Below are 18,497 nucleotides of genomic sequence, written 5' to 3'. Positions count from 1 at the left end.
AGAAACCCAGTCTTAAATTTAAAATCTTCATCGTTTTAGCTACATCTCTCTTTTTATGTAGCATGTTTCCTTTTTCTTGGCATGGCTTTTATTTCCTTCATTGCAATATGAAAAGTTCCTCATATATAATACTAAAGTGTTATGATGTGTATTTATTTATGTTTACATTATTCTGATTTGTCTGTGGATATTCCTTGTGATATTTTTATTTAAGTGTAAATAAATGGTTCATAATTAAAGCTATAATTTTAAGCAAATGTTTCTGCTAAAATTGGCTGGCTTATTTCTTCCCTAAATCCATATATTTTGTATATAAAAAGTGTGACTGTCGTGCTTGCCGGGAATATTTTCTAAATAGATTAATCTTTTTAAACTGTCAGTGTCTGAGTTGGAGTACTTCCCATCTGTGATACTGTACAGAGACTATCCACTAGGGGGAACTGTTTTACATAAAGAGAACTTGTTCCTTGATGATTGTCTTGTTTCTCAGTGCTGCTTTCCAAACTGAACTATCTTGATTATGTTAACCTCTCAGGATTGGGCACCAGATTTTATCTGGTAGCTACAGACAGTGCAAAATAAAATGCAGTATTCACTCAAGTTGTGTAAATACTAGCACTTAACCAAACAAGTTATTGAATTCTTTTGTTGTAAGATTAAGTAGAAGAACTAATATGTATAGGTTTTGTGTTTACTTAGAATAGGTGATTCCAGGAAATGTGGCTTAAATACTTTGTTTGTTTTGAAGGGAACTTCAAATATATTTGCTAACATAGGAAATGAAGCTTGTAGCTTCTGTGTACTTTGTTTCTAAACCAAAAAGAAAATATTCAGGAAAAAGTGTCTTTTCTGACATAGACACGATCAAACATTTTAATAAATTAAATTACAAAATGTCATTTCCATGCATTCACAAATCAGTAGTGAACAAACTACAATATTATCTCATTTATTTGTGGTTTGACATTTCTTCAAATAGTTTTTGGTCTATCTTTCATGAAAAATTCATGGCAAATATTCAAAATTTGAAAGTTACCTTCTGACTAGGTAAGTGACATAAATTGAAATCAGCAGGTCTCCTCTGTATGTGAAGTTAAGCCTATGCATAAGTTTTGGCAGGCTAGGGCATTAAACAACTAAATAGCAGGAAAAAATTAAATTGAATGCTGTCTGTAAAATCTAGAATCCAAATAGGTACTGTTTGATTAGTTATTAATATTTGAGCAAAATTGCATAAAATTATTTTTTTACAAGACATTCACAATAAATGTTTTATCCTACAATGGTCATATGTGAAGTGTAGGACTAACATCTATAGTAAAATCAGTTTTAGTTCTTGTTTCACTCTGTCTTGATCCTTTCTATAAATTATTATTTGTATTTGTGGAAATGCCTCTGGGCATATACGATTTTATAAATATCTAATGTATATGGTCATATAGTTCCATAACACTTGGGAGGATCTCACAGCTACTGTTGAACTGGAGGACAACCAAGTATTTAGGAAACTTAAAGTACATTAATTAAAAGTGGAAGTTAAAATATGAATGTTGTCACGGCTGAGAAATCTTGCGACTTCTACAAGCAGGAGCTTAAAGGTGATAGGTGGCTCTTACTTCCCACTAAACAATAAAGACTAAATTCCCAAACCCCTCTCAAGTATGTCAGGGGAGTGAGGTAAGCCATGTTCAGTGCCCTGCAGATCAACATCTTGTTTTCTGTCCTACCAAAGTTCAGAACAAATTCCAGTATATATGTCACCTTTGATGGGAATCATGACACTGATCATTTGTTACCCAAGTATCCAAAGACAAAGAACCTGCAGCTTCTTTTGCCTGTAACAGAAAACCAGGCACCAAACTTCATGTTTGCTATTTGTTTATTAGTAAAGCATTAATACTCAGACCATAATTCCTGAGCCATGAGAAATATATATATTAAATGTTGCATGCATTGCATTGTATAAAGACCAGAAAACCACAAACCATTGCCACTAGACTGAAAACTTGCCACACATCAATACCCCATGTATTGTAGTTCTTTTTCTTTTGAAATGAAGTACATTTCTAATACTTTCCTAAGTGTGTATGTGTTGCTGTGGCTCTCTTTAATATGGACAGCACACATGGTTTCTGAAGACTGAATGTCATAGAATTATAGAAAAGTAAGGTTGGAAGGGACCTCAGGAAGTCATCCAGTCCAGCCACCTGCTCAAAGCAGGACCATTCCCATCTAAATCATCCCAGACAAGGCATTTGTCCAAGCAGGTCTAAAAAACCTCCAAAGATAGAGATGCGACAGCCTCTCTGGGTAACCTGTTCCAGTGTTTTCCTACCATCCTAGTGAGAGAGATTTTTTTCCTTATTTATCCTAAACTTCCCTTGCTGCAATCTGAGACCTTTGCTAAGTACAGAGATCCTTTCTTACGTATATCGTGTGCTAAGGGAGCTTTTGAACCCCAGCCCCAAAGGCCACTGGAAAATTGTTTAAACCACCAGGTTCTGAGTTTGGTTCCTCATGTAGGTGATTACCTAGTAATGTCCATTTTGCAGTCCAGGCTGTTTTCTGAGGTAGCTTTTCAAGGTCAGTTATGGCAGGAGCACTCTCTGGGTTTGTACACTGGAGGAGAGCACCAGGCCCACTTTATACCACCTAGAAACTTCTCTCCTGGATCCATTTGCTAATTTCCCCATGGCCATTAGCCAGTTTAACACTTCTGCAGTTACTGTATTATGTCATCTCCATGAAGAAGGAATTTATCAAACCACCCCTAATAAGAAGCCATCTCTGGAAAATATAGCAGTGCACAAGAGCAAAATATGACAATAAATTTGCACAGTTGGATAAAACTGCATTATTTATTTTAGTGGTCATATTCTTAGTGAGTGGGTTATTTTTTTTAAAGTGCAGCCACACAAAAGGCTTAGCATGCTCCTAATCTCATTACTTAAACTTTAAAAAATCCTCCATGACAGATGCAGAAACAGGCACCATTTCTGTCAAAGGTTAGGCAATGATTATTTTATAATGGTGGCTTTGTGCACAAGCAATAAATAGGTATCAGAGGGGAGAAGTGTTATGCCTTTTGTATTTTACCCTTGGAGAGAGAAGAGATCCTGAACAATACTTTGTGCAGATAGCAGGGTTAGCAAAGCAAGACCCAAATGGGGATTAATATACGCATGTGTATGTATGTTATATACATATGCATATGTATTGATACTCGCACATGCCTACATCTAAATATGAGTGTCTAATAACGTGTTGTGCTGCTTCTCAGTGGGGATCCAGACAGGCAAGGGCAAACAATGGTTTGTTGTTGTTTCTCCTGCTGCCAGTGGCTGTTGTAACCTACAGTTCCTGTTCATTAGGGTTAATTTCAGGGAGACACCTGGGACCTTCATCCATTTACCCTGTTTGTGCTTCCTGCCTCTGCTGTGTTTTGACAGCAGCTTCTTCTTTTAACCCTTCTTCTTTAACCCAGGGGAAAGGGACAAACAATGGTTTCCTGATGATGATTTTCTCCTTGTTCCTCCAAGCTTTATAAACAGCTACCCCTGCTCTCACCCTCCTGCACCTGCTGCTGCAACTCAAGCAGCCCTGCAAAGACCTGAATCTCTCCCTTTTCCCAACCTCCCCGCTCCCCCTTGCTCCTGGCAGGCAATTCCCAGAACAACCCCGATCCAAGTTTCCCTTCAGATGCTGAATACAACCGAAATCATACTCCCCCCCCGGAGCCGCTTTAACGCCTCTGCCCTGCTTCCCGGCCCCGCGGAATCGCGCCGGGCTCGCGGCTCCCATGGAGGGCGATGAGGAAGAAGCGGAATGAATGGCAAGGGGAAGCGCAGCCCCTGACCAGCGGCATCTCCGCGCGCATCTCGCGCCCGCCCGCCCGGCATCTCGTATTCCGGTCACTGCGATCTGCTGTAAGGAGAGGATGGCAAACAGCGGTATTGAAAATAAATCGCATTAGCGGCGCGGGGGAGGGGAGGGCTGAGGCGCGGCGCTGGCGGTGCGTCACGGCAGTCACCGAGGCAGCCAGGAGCGCACTGGCTTGGCCGTGGGGGGAGACTGGAGCAGCCGCCTCCTCCCGCCGCCAGCCCCATCTTGGCTCGGGCAGCGATGGACCGGCCGTGCCGAGGACTTGTTGTGCCGGCCGCGCTCGGGCCGCGCGGGGCTCCGCCTCGCCGCTACCTGTGAAGGGCTCCGGGCTCGCGGCGGCTCCACCAGCGGCGCGCGGGGCGGACGCGGAGGCGGCGGCATGGGGAGCCGGCGGTGCCCGCAGCCCGGCGCGGCCGCCCACAGGCGCTGAGCCTCGGCGGAGCAGGCGGCCGGGCCGGAGGATGGCAGCGGCGGCCGCGCGCGCGCTGATGGGCAAGTGGCGGCTGAATTAGGCTCCCCGGAGGCGGCGGCTGCGGAGCGGAGCGGAGGGGGCGAGGAGAGGAAGGGGCTGGACTTGGACGAGGCGGCGGCGCGAGGGGCTCAGCTGAACCCCGCGCGGAAGACTGAGCCGCGGAGCCCGCGCTGCCGGGGACCGGGCCGGGCCGGGCCGGGCGGGCGGTGGGTGGCGGCGGCGGGCGCGCCCGGCGGGGGCGGGGGGTCGGGGCCGCGCCCGGCGGGGGGCGGGGGCGAGGCCGGGGCCGCCGCGGAGGACGCTGGCACTGCCTGCCCGGGCGGCGGCGGGATGGCTGGTGCCGGGGGGCGCTGGCGGCGGGCGCTGCGCGGAGCCCCCGCGCGCTGCTAGCGATGGCGAACGGCAGCGGCGGCCCTAGAATGAGTCACAATCTCAACGCGAACCATCTCAACGCAGACGCGGCCTCGTCCCCCGTCCACGTGCCCAAGATGGATGCGCTCATCATCCCGGTGACCATGGAGGTGCCCTGCGACAGCCGCGGCCAGCGCATGTGGTGGGCGTTCCTCGCCTCGTCCATGGTCACCTTCTTTGGGGGACTCTTTATCATCCTGCTCTGGCGGACCCTCAAGTACCTGTGGACGGTGTGCTGCCACTGCGGCGGCAAGAGCAAGGTAAGCGCCCCGGCGCCGGGCCGCGGCCGGCGCTGTCCAGCGAGCGGGAGCGGCGCCGCCTGCCCGCGCTCCACCGCGGGTGCCTGGGCGGGCGCGGGCATCCGGCCCGGCCCGGCCCGGCTCGTCTCGCCTTGTGTTGTTGCCTGGCAAACGGAGCCCTGCCTGCTTCAGCTCTGGTTGCTAGGGTGCTGGCAGGCTTTAACGCAGGGCCCTTTGCTATCCCCCACAGCACCGGCGGATCAAATCACGACTTCTTGAGTCGCCCCAAAGAAAGCAACAGAGCGATGCAACCCGTCAGGGGATTTGCTCCGTGGAGTGCCGGGCTCGCCCGGGTCGGGGTCGTCGCCCGGGCTGCGCGCCGCACTTCAGCCCGCGGGTGAACGGCGAGTTTTCACTCAAGCCTACAGGGCTGGGGAGCAGGGCTCGGGAGGAGAGGCTGAGGGACCCGGGCTTTCGTGTGGACGAGACTGAGAGGGGGTTAGCAGCAGCCTTCAGCTCCCTGCAGGGGGGCTCCGACGGGGACGGAGCTGGACTGTTCTCAGTGGTGGCAGATGACAAGACAAGCAGCAATGGGCTCAAGTTGCAGCCAGAGAAGTTTAGATTAGAGATGAAGCAGGTACTTTTTCTCACTCGGTGGGTGCTGAAGCACTGGAATGGGTTACTCAGAGAGGTGGCTGAATCTCCATCCTTGGAGGCTTTTAAGACCTGGGTAAAAAAGCCGTGGCTGGGATGAGATAGTTGGGGATTTGAGCAGGGGGTTGGACTACATGATCTCCAGAGGTCTTTTCCAACCCTAATTTCCTATGTTTCTGCAAGCTCGCATTGCAGAAGAAGTATCAGCTGATGGCCTTTCTTTAATTTTTCTTTCATTTATAACATAACCCTGAATGTGAGTTGATAGAGGAGAGGTTTTTCAGGCATCACAGAACTGTAGCACTCAACTCTTATGAAAATTAACGTGTATGTATTTGCATGTTTGGCAAAATGCTGGTTCCCGTGAAAAGAAATCGGAGTTCTTGAGAGAGAGGGAATTGGCTAGAAGAGTCCTGAGTTCCCTTTACGCATTTTTAGTAGCCTTATCTGCTGAGAGTGAACTACATTTGTGTGAGAGGCAAAGCTATGGACAATCCTAGGAGGCAAGTGATGCCATTGCCTGCATCTTCACCTGTGAGTCTAAAGTCAGAGTATGCCAGTATCTTGGCAAATGGCTTATTCATAGACCCTTCAGCTTTTTCACCCACGGGTTCACACATCTCTTAAAGAAAGTTAGGAAAACCATATCCTAACCATGCGTTTATTTGCAAGTCGTAATATGCTGTTTAGTTGAACAGTTTCCTTCACGTTTTGATCCTTTTAGGTATGAGTCTTCTCAGGGTTTACGTTTCATCCACTAATGTCTACTTCAAATCTCCAAGCTACAATAGTCAGCTCCATGAAGAGCAGTCTGTGGAAGAGGTGAGGGAGGTCTTTGCAGGCAAAGGGAGATATACGCCTTTTTAGGCCACTTTGGTAAGGGATAATTAGAAAGGTTGCAGTCTTGCATTCTTTGTATACTGAGGTTGGGGTTCTGGATACATAAAGAAGGCATGATTGGCTGCTAAAAGGTCACACAGCTGCTCACAAAAAGGACTGGGTGAAATAAAAAATGAAAACTTCTGCAAAAGCTGTGTGTGACAGGGCCACATAGGAAGGGCTGCCAATAAGGCTACTGCTGCAATAGATGTGTGTGAATGTGCTCGTTCACATGTATGTAATGTCCTGTAGGTAATGGTGAGCCTTGGCACCTCACCATCCAATTTTCTTCTTGATGGGCTGGGAGCAGGGAAAATCTGGGGTATCCTGTACTTTGCATCTACATGACCACCAGTCTCAGTGATCTCAAATAGATCTTTCCCATCTCTAATTTCTATGACTTTATGGCAAATAGTCATAAGGAGCAGAATTACAGTGCCAACAGCTGTGGGACACTGCGTTCATTCAGGTTCCAGGAATTTCCACAGCATCTTATTCTTAATAGTAGCAAAGAAATTACCATATTTTATGTTTTAGAGCCCCAGTATAAAGCCCAGTAGGATTCTCTCAGCTTCACTTTAGGAACTTACTTCATTTTAATGGCTGTGTACTTTAGATGTATTTTTAAATTGATTTGTGTTTGCAGTGGGGTTGGATTTTTAAAAAAAATGATATTTAAAATTATCCGTGTGTAACGCTTTATGCTGCTGCAGTTGTTTTAGGGACGGGTATGGAGAGTCAAAGGGAAAAGAAAACGTGTGCTTGAATTCTCCTCAGAATTCCGAAGCCAATTTATGCTGTTCATATTTATTAATATTATCATTTTTACTGTGTAGTTATTTAAGTAAGAGTTATTGGCTGTTATCCTTAATTTGAAAGATTAGTTTTTTGTGGGGGGTAAGGGCTTTGGCTTTTTTCTTGTTTTTTTTTGTGGCGGGGTTGAAGGTCAAAGGTTTTTTATTGTAACTTTTATTTGGGATAAAAGTTTGACAAGCTATTGGGCACAAATTTAAAAATTTGCAAAACTGAATGACATTTGTTTTGACCGTTATATCAATGCTTCAGGAAATATAAGTCGCTGCAATTTCTAGCCAATAATATTTTCTCTTTAACAAGTACATCATACAGTAATTTTCATTTTGTTAAATTCACTTAGAGGTTTAGAAAATACTGTTTTTCTAAGTTTGCATTGAGCTCTCTATCCTAAGAAGGATGTAGATATTTCTTTTGGGGTTTTTTTGGAAGAGAACATTAGTTGTGGCATGCTTGTCTATGTCCTTTGACAAAACCATTCTTAGACTGGTATTAAAAAAAGGAAAATTTGCAATTTGAGTGAGGTGGTTTGGACTCTGATCATGTTAATTGCTCTATTGTTAATGGCATAGTAGAAGAAAAAACAAATATCCAATGTCATACTTTGTATAAAATGATTGCACCCTTTGCCCGTTTAGGGTGGGGCATCTCATTGCTATGTCTGTGTTGTATTAGCTCTGCAGCTGCTGTTCATCTGTTCTCGATAAACCAGGCAGTAGCAGGCCTTTGCACAGGTGTATGGAAGGGCAAGACTTAAGACTTGTCATTTCCACAGGTTTAGCATGATTGTGCAAGTGAACGGGCACCCTTGTGTGAAGCTGCCTGCCAGGTGCAGTTAAGTAGGTGTTGTAACCTTTGGGCAGAGGGGACCTTGATCATTGTATCTTTAGTACCCTAAGGTACTATGTCCTCTGCCTTCTAAAACCCCACTGGCAGGGTGCCAGTCCATCATGCTTGCAGTTATTTTCTGTGAAAACAAATGTTTTTGGGAATTACCTTGGCCTACCTATGATATAAATATCAAATCCAAAGGTGTAACAATTATAGATGGACTGGAGCTGACATACCTATTGAGGGCCTGAAAGTGATAGTAAAGCTTTCTTTGAAAATCCTTTAGGCCGTTTACTTCAGTACAAGAGTGTAATAAAGCATATTGAATTAAAGCTGGCTGAAACTTCTTCCAACAGAAACTTAGATTTTTAATGAAAGAAGGATATTTTTGGAAACCATTTCTTTTCCTTGAATATTTTAGCTTTTATCTGTCTAAAACCAAAACCTTAAATTGGAAAAGTTTGTCAATGAAAAAGAAAAAAAATCACTTGGGAAAGAAAGCCCCATCATTTTCAGTCATGCTGCATATAGACAGATTTTTGGCTTTGTCTTTATCAGTGGAAAGTCTTCTTTTCTCTACCTGAAGGCCTTCCCCAAAACTAAATACCTAAATATATTTTATGTATTCTTGTACATGAGTCTTGTGCATTGGTTTTCTTTCTTGTTTGCAAGAAATACTGGACTGAGGCACAGGAATAATAGAAGACTAGATGGCTCATGAAATTAGTAGTGGATTGCAGTGCATTTCTCTGAACTGTAATTGAACTGTTACCATCTTGTGGCTGTCAGGTGGCCTATATAACATTACTTGGTGAGTCTTAATTCAGTCTGTAGTGGACAGGTTGGCAATTGTGGACATGTCACTAGAGAGGTCAAGGACTGAAAGGGCTATGAAGACTAACTACTTTTACCTTTTTCTTTGTTCTTCTGAAACAGCAATTAGGTACTGTACACTGAAAGGCTTGCTGCTGTTGGCTAAGCCATAACTCTTCTGCGCATAAAAAATATTTGCAAGTTTCCAAAGCTTGTAAGTATCTTTTCCCTATACCAAATTTATTTAGATATTTTAAAATGTGGGTGAAGATTACAAACCCCAAGCAAGATGTAGATAGGGCTTGAAACAAATATAAAGCCCTTTGAGAAGCCTTGACCTGATCACTATCCGGATTTGACATCATTCTAGCTACGCACCAGGTCTTGCAAGAAATGAGTTTAGAAAGGAAAAAGCTCTGTGTCTTGAAAAGGTTTACAGCCCCAAAATTAAGGGGAAAGTTCTTAATATCACACTGAATTACCTCAATGCATTGCAAAAGTGTGAGTTTCACTATAGAAATCATTAGACACGACACGTTTTTCCAGTTTAGCACCTTTGAAGAAGCACCTGTAATAAAGAACTTGGAACTTTTTAATAATATTGGTCCACATACACAGCTTTAACGCATATGGGATTCCTGCATGAAAAATGAAGTCAGTGTCAAACCCTACATGGAAATTCACTGAAAAATTTAGTCTACTCACCCAAAATGTAACTGGTAGAGACCTCGTCTAATGCAGGGGTCAGCGACGTTTTTGGGCAGAGTGTCAAAAATGCCTGCAACCTCGACTTGTAAGATGCTGGCGTACTGGGGTGGACAGCGGGGGAGCCACAAGGGGCCCTATCCTTGTTGTGACAGTGTAGTCCTGGCCCCTTCCTTGCTGTCTATCCCGAGGTGCAAGTGCCAAACAAAAGGCCTTTATATGCCATGCTCTGGTACTCATGCTGGGGGTTGCCTACCCCCGGTCTAATGGTTGCATGTTAATCCACAGTACCTGTGGATTGTGAGGCATTGCTTCAAGTTTTCTTAAAGGACCTTTTCCAGTAATCTATCCCACTACTTAAACCATCTGAATAGGAGAGATTTTTATGGTACTGTTTAGAATTCTGTGCTAAAAAGCAAGAGTGCTCTGCAGGCAGTTGCAGGAAAGTGTGTCGTGACTTTCTGTCATCAGAGCTCTTTACTGAAACACATTTTCAGAGTATGCAGCATGTGGTGAGCAGCATGCCAAACAACTACTAATGATCCCAGTCCAAGGGTCCTGAATTGGTTGACTGTTATGTCTTAATTCAATACAGCTAGTTCAGGGGCAGGCAAAATATGGCCTGTGGGCCAGATCTGGCCTGATAGGCCATTTTGTCTGGCTTGCACACCCCCTAAAAAATTAGAAATTTAATATTTACTTGCTTCTGGCTGCATGTCAGAGATGACAGGAGTCAGGGACAGTAGGATCCAGGGAGAGCCAGCAGCAAGACATAGCAGGCCAGCTCTGCCCCAGCCATTTCCCTGCCTTCCTGCTGCCACACTGTTCCAACACCACGTGGCTGCATCGCCAGACTGTGGGAGCATGGGCCTGGACTGGTATCCTGGCAGGGTGGGGGGTATGTGTGTGTAGAGAGGGACTGTGTGAGTATGTGTCTGTAAGGAGGGAGGGAGGGGCTGTATGTGTTCATACGGTGAGTCCCACATGCACGCTTCACCGTACACATGCACCCGCACCCCCTCACACCGCCATACACACAGACCCCCACACTCTCTCGCATACCCCAGCCATCCTCACCCCACACACAGCCCCCCACACCACACGTATCCACACACTCACATGATTCCTCACCTCACACCCACACCCTCCACACCTAGTACTTGTGCCTCTACTGGTGGAAATAGGACTTGGGAGAACTGTTACAAATTTTTTTTACTCAAATTATTAATGCATGGATTAGTCAAATGATAATCCTACTTCTCTAGCTGATTGACTACATTATTTGGCCAACTCTAGTAGACTTATATTTCCCTGTTTTATACCCTGTAGATATTCTTACTTATTAGAATGTGCCAGGTTTGAGCAGAGGAAAGGACCACTTTATTCCCATATACAGCATCCATGATTCTGTTTAAATGAATGCTCATTGTTGTAATGTGTAAGGATCAGTTTGCCTTGAAGTGATATAGTGTCCATGTTTGTCAGTTTGGGAGTTATGGAATCTGAAAGCCTGATCTGCTATTTGCTGGAAACCATTCCACTGACTTCAATGTGCTTTTGGAGTCAGACCCTGAATAAAAATAATGGAATTAATCATGAAGACATTTTAAATTGTTTATATTAACAGTTTTATGATTAAAAACTATAAAATGATTTAATTTACTTTCAACCTTTATACTGTTCACATTTATTTTATTTTATTTTATTTACCTTGGATGTATACTAGCTGCACTCACTGCTTTAAAGTCAGATTTTCCACACAAGAAGAGGAAAAGAACCCTACAAAACTGTTTCCATTTAGTAGGTTTAACTCCTTCCTTTTTCCTGGCCATCTTGGCTAGGGACAGATATTCAGAAAGACTGAGCCTGAATTGATTCAATCTTTGCAGGTTAGTCTAACCTGCAAAGTTTGAACTGATTTGGAGGTGGATAGACATTTCCTTTTCAGCTAGAAATGCAGGCACGTGCCTGCAGTGGATCTGACTAGAAGCCAGGGGGTGCTACAGCAGCCCTCCCTTCCTTTGCTGAGCTGCGGGGGGTGAGGGGTGTGGTGAGGTGGCCAGAACGCTTTGATTAGGGAGGGATTCCTCCCACCAGCCCAGCAGGGAATGTTTATTACCCCTAACTCAGGGTTTGTCAGCCTATTAAAAAAACAACAGAAGGACATTACCAGCTATCTGTTGATTCTGCCTTTATCCTGAGTGCCACAGCTTGGAGGTAGCCAGCATGTGGTCTGCTTGCTAATACTGAGAGGTGTCTGTGAGGGACAGGGAAATGCCTGCTTAGCTGAGAGTGGGGAGGGGAGGTGGGGAGCAGAAGTCAGGCAGACACCTGCAGAGTCTGTGGGAGGTGCAGCCAGAGCAGAGGGGAGAGGCCAGCCCTGCTGTGGAGCAGAGAGCCGAACCCAGCTCATCCCGGCCTGGCCCAGCCCAGCCCAGCCCAGAGAATATGCCTGGATGCTGGGGGAGTATGGTTTATCTCAAACCACCAAAGGGTCTGGGACAGACATTGCATAAACCAGTCTGAGCCAAATCAGTTAAGTCTGATACTACATTCAACCAGGTTTATCTCAAACTAGTTTCAGCCATTTTCAAACTGGTTTATGTGCACTGAACATTTGTTCTGTTACAGGTTTAAACCAGTTTCTGATCACTTAAACCAAGGATTGCTCCTCAAGGGAGCAATCCTGGATGCGCAAGCAAAGTCCATCCTGTCTTGGAGGAAAGGCAGCAAAAAGGCACAGCAGCCCCCCTTGGCTCCTAGTGGACCTGCATCTCAAAAGGAAGACCTACAAAGGATGGAGGACTGGAACCACCACCAAGGAGAAATACTCTGCTCTGGTCTGGACCTGCAGAGAGCAAACCAGGAAAGCCAAGGCTGTGATGGAACTCCAGCTAGCTATAAATATCAAGGACAATAAAAAGTCCTTTTTTAGATATGTGAGGAGCCGGAGGAAAAGCAAGGGCAACTTTGGACCCCTGCTAAACCATATGGGGCAACTGACAACTGATGCCCAGGAAAAAGTGAACTTGCTAAATGGGTACTTTGTGCCAGTTTTTCACCAGTCCCATGGGATGCCCCTGCCCACTGTGGGTCAGGGAGACCTGGGTGAGGGAGATTTCTTGCTCTTCATTGAAGCTGACCTTGTGAAGGAACACCTTGAGAGGCTGGATACTTTCAAGTCAGCCAGCCCTAACAGGTTACACCCAAGGTTACTCAAGGAGCTGGCAAGCATCATAACTCAGCCCCTGGCACAGATCTTTGAGAGCTCTTGGTGCTCTGGTAAAGTGCCCGAAGATTGGAAGAGAGCCAATGTCATGCCTATCTTCAAGAAAGGGAGGAAAGTAGATCCGTCAAACTACAGGCCCATCAGCCTGACCTCTATCCTGGGGAAGGTCTTGGAAAAGATTATCAAAGAGGCCACCCTTAACATACTAGCTGAAGGCAATATCCTGAAGGATACCCAGCATGGGTTTGTTGCGGGTAGGTCTTGCTTCACCAATCTCATTTCCTTTTTATGACCAGGTGACCTATCACCTGGACAAGGGGGAAGAGATTGACATTGTATATCTTGACTTTAAAAAAGCCCTTGATCTGGTATCCTATGATCACCTCTTGGCTAAACTGGCTAACTGTGGCCTCAACCTCACCACGATCCTCTGGCTGGGGGATTGGCTCCAAGGTAGGACCCAGAGGGTGGTGGTTGATGGAAGCCAATCGTCTTGCTGTGCGGTCACCAGTGGGGTCCCTCAAGGCTATGTCCTAGGGCCTATACTATTTAACATATTCATCGATGATGTGGACATTGGTGTCAGAAGTGCGCTGGCCAAGTTTGCTGATGACACCAAACTCGGGTAAAGCATCTACACCTGAGGACAGGAGGGTGATCCAGGCAGATCTTGACAGGCTTATGAAATGGGCGGGTGAGAACCTGATGGTGTTCAACACCAGAAATGCAAGGTTCTCCACCTTGGGAGGAAAAACCTGCAGCATGCATATAGGCTTGTCAGTGTTATGCTAGCTGGCACTACAGATGAAAGGGACTTGGGGGTCATGATTGACCCCAAGATGAACATGAACCTTCAATGTGATGCTGCGGCTAGTAAAGTGAGAAAAATGCTGTCTTGCATCCATAGATGCTTCTCAAGCAAATCCTAGGACATCACTCTCCCATTGTACTTGGCCTTGGTGAGGCTGCAGCTGGAGTACTATGTCCAGTTTTGGGCTCCGCAATTTAAAAAGGATGTCGAGTAGCTTAAGAGGGTGCAGAGGAGAGCCATGCACATGATCAGAGGTCAGGAAAACAGACCTTCTGATGAGAGGCTGAGAACCATGGGACTCTTCAGCCTGGAAAAGCGCAGGTTCAGGGGCGATCTGGTGGCCACCTATAAGTTTATCAGGGGTGCTTATCAGGATCTGGGGGAATGTCTGTTCATCAGAGCATCCCAAGGGATGACAAGATTGAATGGTCACAACCTCCGCCGTAACTGATTCAGGCTGGACATAAGAAAGAACTTCTTTACTGTCTGAGCCCCAAGGTTTGGAATAGATTGCCACTGGAGGCGGTTCAAGCACCCACTTTGAAAGCATTCAAGACACATTTGGATGCTTATCTTGCTGGGATCCTATAATCCCTGCTGACTTCCTGCCCCTGGGGCAGGGGGCTGGACTCAATGATCCTCCGGGGTCCCTTCCAGCCCAAATGTCTATGAAATCTATGAAACCGGTTTATGTGTAATGTCTGTCCCTAGCCCTTGAAATCACAGGGTGTTCAGATGAGGTTGATAGTATTGTACCATGACATAAATCCTTTGCGCTGATGTTCATGGACAGACACATCCTCAAAACACATCTAGAGCAGCTATACCTGCAGATAGGTCTTCACTCATGGATCAGCCTGCAAGCATTGGGCATATGTTTGCAGCTAGGCCTAAATCCTTGTGCAAGTGCTTACCTTTATTACTATGAGTAGCCTCACTGATTTAGATGGAAGTACTCACAGCAGTAAAGTTAAGTACATGCTTAAGTGTTTGCAGGTTATTATGTTTCATAGTACCTGAAAAAATGTATATCATCAATGTTTTAATAAATTGTGTGCTTGCTATATTGGTAAAATATTTTGAGATCCATGTGTGAAAAATATTCTGTAAAAGCTAATGAGTACTACTGTATTTATTGCTTCTAAAGGGAAATCCTTTCTCGGGCCTTCATTGTATTTGTGTAGTGCTTAAAGTAAATGCCAGTTACACCTAACACTGTCAAGCATTCATGGTAAAACTGGCATGTGTCTTTAGTCCTGAATATGCAATACATGAGATAATAACAGAACTCCAATTCTAACATAAAATTAAATAAGCAAATATTTAATACCAAATCACAGTGCCATTGAGGAGCTCTGCTTATGTAACAAACCAGATGAGTGGCACTTGAATAGCTCATAACTACAATCACAAGTTAAAATTCTGCTATTGCATATGTATTAGGGCTGTGCGAAATTTAAGCAAGTGTTTCATTTTGAAGCTGTTTTGGTGTGTTTCGAGCTCAAAACAGGGAAATTGACATGAAACAAAAGGCTTTGAAACAGCTTTCAAATGAAATGAGGGCACTTGAAATGTTTTGAAATTTTCAAAACATTTCGAGTTTCAAAGCAGCCAGGTGGTGGGAGGCAGGGGAGAGCCAGGGCTACTTTCTGCCTCCCGGCCTGGGAGGAGCTCGCACAGCCCCACAGTCCTCCCAGGGGTGTGGGCCCTCAGTTCTATGCATGGGAAGACAGGAGGCTGCCAGTAAGTCACGCAAGTTTTGCTTGTCAGCAACTTGAGGTGCAGTTTTCCAGAAACCAGCAAGCTGCCAGCGTTATAAGTTTTGCTTTGAACAGTTTGAGGTGCAGTTTCCCAGAAACCCCTGCATCTATCTTCTTGAAGCTTGGTAGGCTTAATGACCTCAGAAGGGGCTATCATCCCTGCAATTTTCATCCAAATCAGGAAAGAAATGACAAAATTATAGGCATTTTCATGATTCCCGATTATAGCCTATGGGCAGAACAGCGAAACATGTCGAAACAGTGAAACAGTTTCGACAAAATGAAATGGGACAGTGCTTCAAAATGAAACGAAATGACAAAACAAAACACTGTCCCTTTAAAATGGTGAAACAGAAGTTGAAACAAAACAGTGCTGTTTCACATAGCCCTAATATTTATTGCCCTATTTATATTGTGGGAAGTAAGCTTGCTGAAGCAAATGATGCTTACTTTTACTGTGCTCTTACTGTCTTGTTATATTCTGTCCAGCTCTAAATGAAATGCTGTATTGTTTTTTACATATTTTTTGTCTCCTGTTAAAATCAACATGCTGAGGTCACTAATGAAAAGTCAAGAGTAACAACAGCACCACTGATGCTGTGATTATTTTCCCATTCTAGATATTAGAAAATCCTGCTACTTTACATACTACTCTTTAGTAACTCTCTAAACCAGGGCAACTATATTTCAAATAACTATCAAAAAATCTTTTCAATTACAGTATTTCTTTTTTTAAATGAAGAATTCTAGCAATTAGTTCATTTTCAGTTGAGTATTTGCATGGAGATTATGAACATAGCACTGGAAGGGACCTCCTGAATTCAGTGCTCTGCTGTCACAGACACAATATAATACATTCTCTTTGATAAATGTGTCTAGTTCCTTCTTAAAAAGGAGTTAGGTTTCTTCACTGCTCATTGGAGGACTTTTCCAGAACCTGATTGCTTTAATTGTTAGAAACCTTCTTCTGACATCCACACTAGATTTATTTGCAACCAGTTTATGTCCATTTGCTCTTATGATGATATTATTCTTTAGTTTAAATCCTTTCTTTTCACTCTGTGGTGGTTATGCTCCTACTTCAGATAGAGACACAGTATTAGAATTGTCTGTCAGACTTTTTTGCTGGGCTAAACAAGCTAAGTGCTTCTTGTACCCCATCTCGGCATCTCTTTCGGTTTCAGTTTTTTCCTGAACATGGGTGCTGGACTTGTGCATAGGATTCCAGAGGATGTGTTATTAGTGGCTTTTACAGTGGGACTAACACTTCCTGCTCTACTGGAAATTCTTCTTTTGATACAACCCAGGATCACATTCTGGCCCAGACCATATTCCATCTCTATACACTTAAGTGGCACTTATGGTAAGTGCAATTTGTGACACACAGATTTTAGATTCTGTTTTCATCCGCACAGCTATATTCACCCTGTACCTCTTTTCTCAGCATATTCAGAAGCCTCCAAATAGCAAAAGAATGCCTACTCTTTTTTCAGCCAAGTAGCCTATTGGTTAGGATACTTGACCAGGGAACTTAAGAGGAGAACTAGATAATGTCTGGGTAATTACTATATATTGGATAATGTCTAGCTCCTAGCCTGGTGGTTAGAGAATTTTGCTGGGATGTTGGAGGGGACTGGAACCCAAATCCCTTGTTCTCTATGTAATCTAACCACAAAGATATAGAGCTAAAAGGTAGGTGTGTCCTGTTCTACCACCATTTTGGGGTGGCAGCTACATGCTTTACCTAGACTTTCCTCCTGTAGCAGCGTGGGATTTAGAATCTAGAATCTGCATAAGTGCCAAAGATTATACCTAAGTGTCTCTGTAAGTGTCTTTTAGATGTTTAAAGGTGAAACGGGATTTGGCTCTTTCATTCTTCCATGGCTGCATCATACTGGAAGTTCATAATCATCCCATGAGTAAGTAGTGCACTCAAATCCTTTTTCACATCAGTTGTTTTGCTCCTATCTGAAAGCAGATTTTTGTTTAATTCCCAGGTATATAGGCTTGCATTCTGTACTATTGCATCGAAGGATCCCCCATCCTTTCTTAAATATAGGCTTGATTATATCCACTTCATATGATACTACCTCAGAGTTGACAGATATACTAAAAATGCTGCTGGGCCTGCAATTTCACGTGTCAGTTCTTTCAGCAGCTGGGGTTGGAGAGTAACTGGAGAGCATTAAACTACATGAATTGTGTTTTAATTTGCTTGTAGTAGTTTTTATTTTCACACCTTATTCCCCTGGCCATTGCCCCAATGGTCAATGTTATTATCCTCATTGAAAGCTGAGGAATTCATTTAGTTCATGGGTCACACCTAGATTACAGTGGAGTCGCATCTTACATGGGGGTTGGGTTATAAAGTCAGCGCATAAGGCGAAAATCGCGTAGAGTTAAAATAACCCTTGGGCTTGCCCAGTGGTACAGCCTGCTCCCTCCCCCATCCAGTGGTACAGTCCTTCCTTCCCCCCCCCCGGGGCAGCCTGCAGCAAACTCCTGCCTGACCAGCGTGCACAGCTTCCCAGCAGGGCTGCTCCCAATGTAGCTGCTTGGCCCTGTGTACAGCGCTGTGGGGGGCAGCTGCAGGCTGAATCCAAACAATCAGCACTCCAGGGCATACGCGTATGATGAATTTGCGTAAGTTAAATGCGCATATGATGCGACTGCACTGAATCTTTATCCCCTGCGCTAACCTTACTGCAGGTATTTTTTATTTACTTTTTGTCTTCTGAAGTATATAGCTGAAGAACCTTTTTCTATTATTTTAAATAACCTATTTTTACAATTTATACTTCCCCCTAAGCTTCTGATCGGCCTTTTTCTTCCACTCCTAGTTGATTCTCTTCTTATTCCTAATATTCTCCATGAGATGGTTATTTATCCAATAGTTTTTCTTCTTGCTTAGGATGCAGACTCCCCACTAGTCTTAGTATCTTTGCCTGAAAGAAATTCTAGGCTTCTTAGTCAGTTTCACTAATTTATAAAAGTTTTA

The 18,497-nt window shown here is 44.4% G+C and overlaps 1 protein-coding gene across 4 annotated transcripts in view; it reads left to right on the top strand.

Annotated features, from left to right (window-relative positions):
• Positions 1 to 3,779: 3,779 nt before the first annotated feature.
• The window catches only part of KCNMA1 (potassium calcium-activated channel subfamily M alpha 1), a 1,030,169-nt gene continuing 1,015,451 nt past the window's right edge, over positions 3,780 to 18,497 (top strand). For 2 of the 4 annotated variants that reach the window (XM_090058812.1, XM_090058811.1), the window contains exon 1: positions 4,649 to 5,025. In XM_090058812.1, coding sequence (XP_089914938.1) covers positions 4,747 to 5,025 — 279 coding nt within the window. In that variant the 5' untranslated portion in view covers positions 4,649 to 4,746. Of the gene's footprint in view, positions 3,951 to 4,648; positions 5,026 to 18,497 lie in introns of those variants that run through there. The other 2 variants (XM_090058809.1, XM_090058810.1) reach the window with 2 other exon arrangements.

Source organism: Crocodylus siamensis, chromosome 7, assembly GCF_052110815.1.
Source record: "Crocodylus siamensis isolate JL-2025a chromosome 7, ASM5211081v1, whole genome shotgun sequence".
Classification (NCBI taxonomy): Eukaryota; Metazoa; Chordata; order Crocodylia; family Crocodylidae; genus Crocodylus; species Crocodylus siamensis.
Note: the sequence above shows the minus strand (reverse complement) of the source record. Positions and strands in the feature narration are given on the sequence as shown.